Source organism: Geospiza fortis, unplaced genomic scaffold (assembly GCF_000277835.1).
Source record: "Geospiza fortis unplaced genomic scaffold, GeoFor_1.0 scaffold59, whole genome shotgun sequence".
NCBI lineage: Eukaryota > Metazoa > Chordata > Aves > Passeriformes > Thraupidae > Geospiza > Geospiza fortis.
Genome location: NW_005054381.1, coordinates 2,664,592 through 2,665,170, shown reverse-complemented (window position 1 = coordinate 2,665,170; position 579 = coordinate 2,664,592). Strand labels below are relative to the sequence as shown.

General features: G+C 63.9%; 1 protein-coding gene across 1 annotated transcript in view; it reads left to right on the top strand.

Annotated features, from left to right (window-relative positions):
* The first annotated feature begins 373 nt into the window (after nt 1–373).
* Nucleotides 374–579, top strand: part of LIMK1 (LIM domain kinase 1) — a 17,196-nt gene continuing 16,990 nt past the window's right edge. The window contains exon 1 of the mRNA XM_031060382.1: nt 374–383. Coding sequence (XP_030916242.1) covers nt 374–383 — 10 coding nt within the window. The remainder of the gene's footprint in view (nt 384–579) is intronic.

The window sequence follows — 579 nt, the reverse complement described above, 5'->3', positions numbered from 1 at the left end:
CATGAAAAGGTCTTTGCTCTGACTCACAGTGGGGGCCTGGGGGTACAAGAACATTTCTTGTGCCCCGGTGACAGCTTGAGGACCAAGGAGGCTGTGCCTGCCCTTGGTGACAGCCCAGGTAACACTGCAGGGAATGAAAGGGACATCCATAACCTAGCCCACAGTTACAAGCCCGGGACCCCGGATGAGGTCCATGCCCCTTGCCATGGTGGTGGCCTGGGGATGCAGGGAGATGTCCATGCTCTGTCCCGTGGTGACAGCGCGGGAAATGAGAGAGACACCCATGTGATGCCCCACGGTGACATCCCAGAGCAAATGGGAACACCTGTGCCCTGACCACAGTGACGGCCTGGGGCACGAGGGGACACCCGTGATGGCCAGTAGTGGGTGTGGCGACACCCGTACCCGCACATGAGGCTGGCCTGGCGTAGCTGGGGACACCGCGGCGTGTGAGGACACCCGTGATGGCCAGGGGGAGGGTGAGAGGACGGCGCCATCGCTCCGTGAACCGCGCATCCCCCCGGGCCCTATCGCGCAGCCCGAGCCTCACCCCCGGCCCTGACCGCGGCCATTCATGCC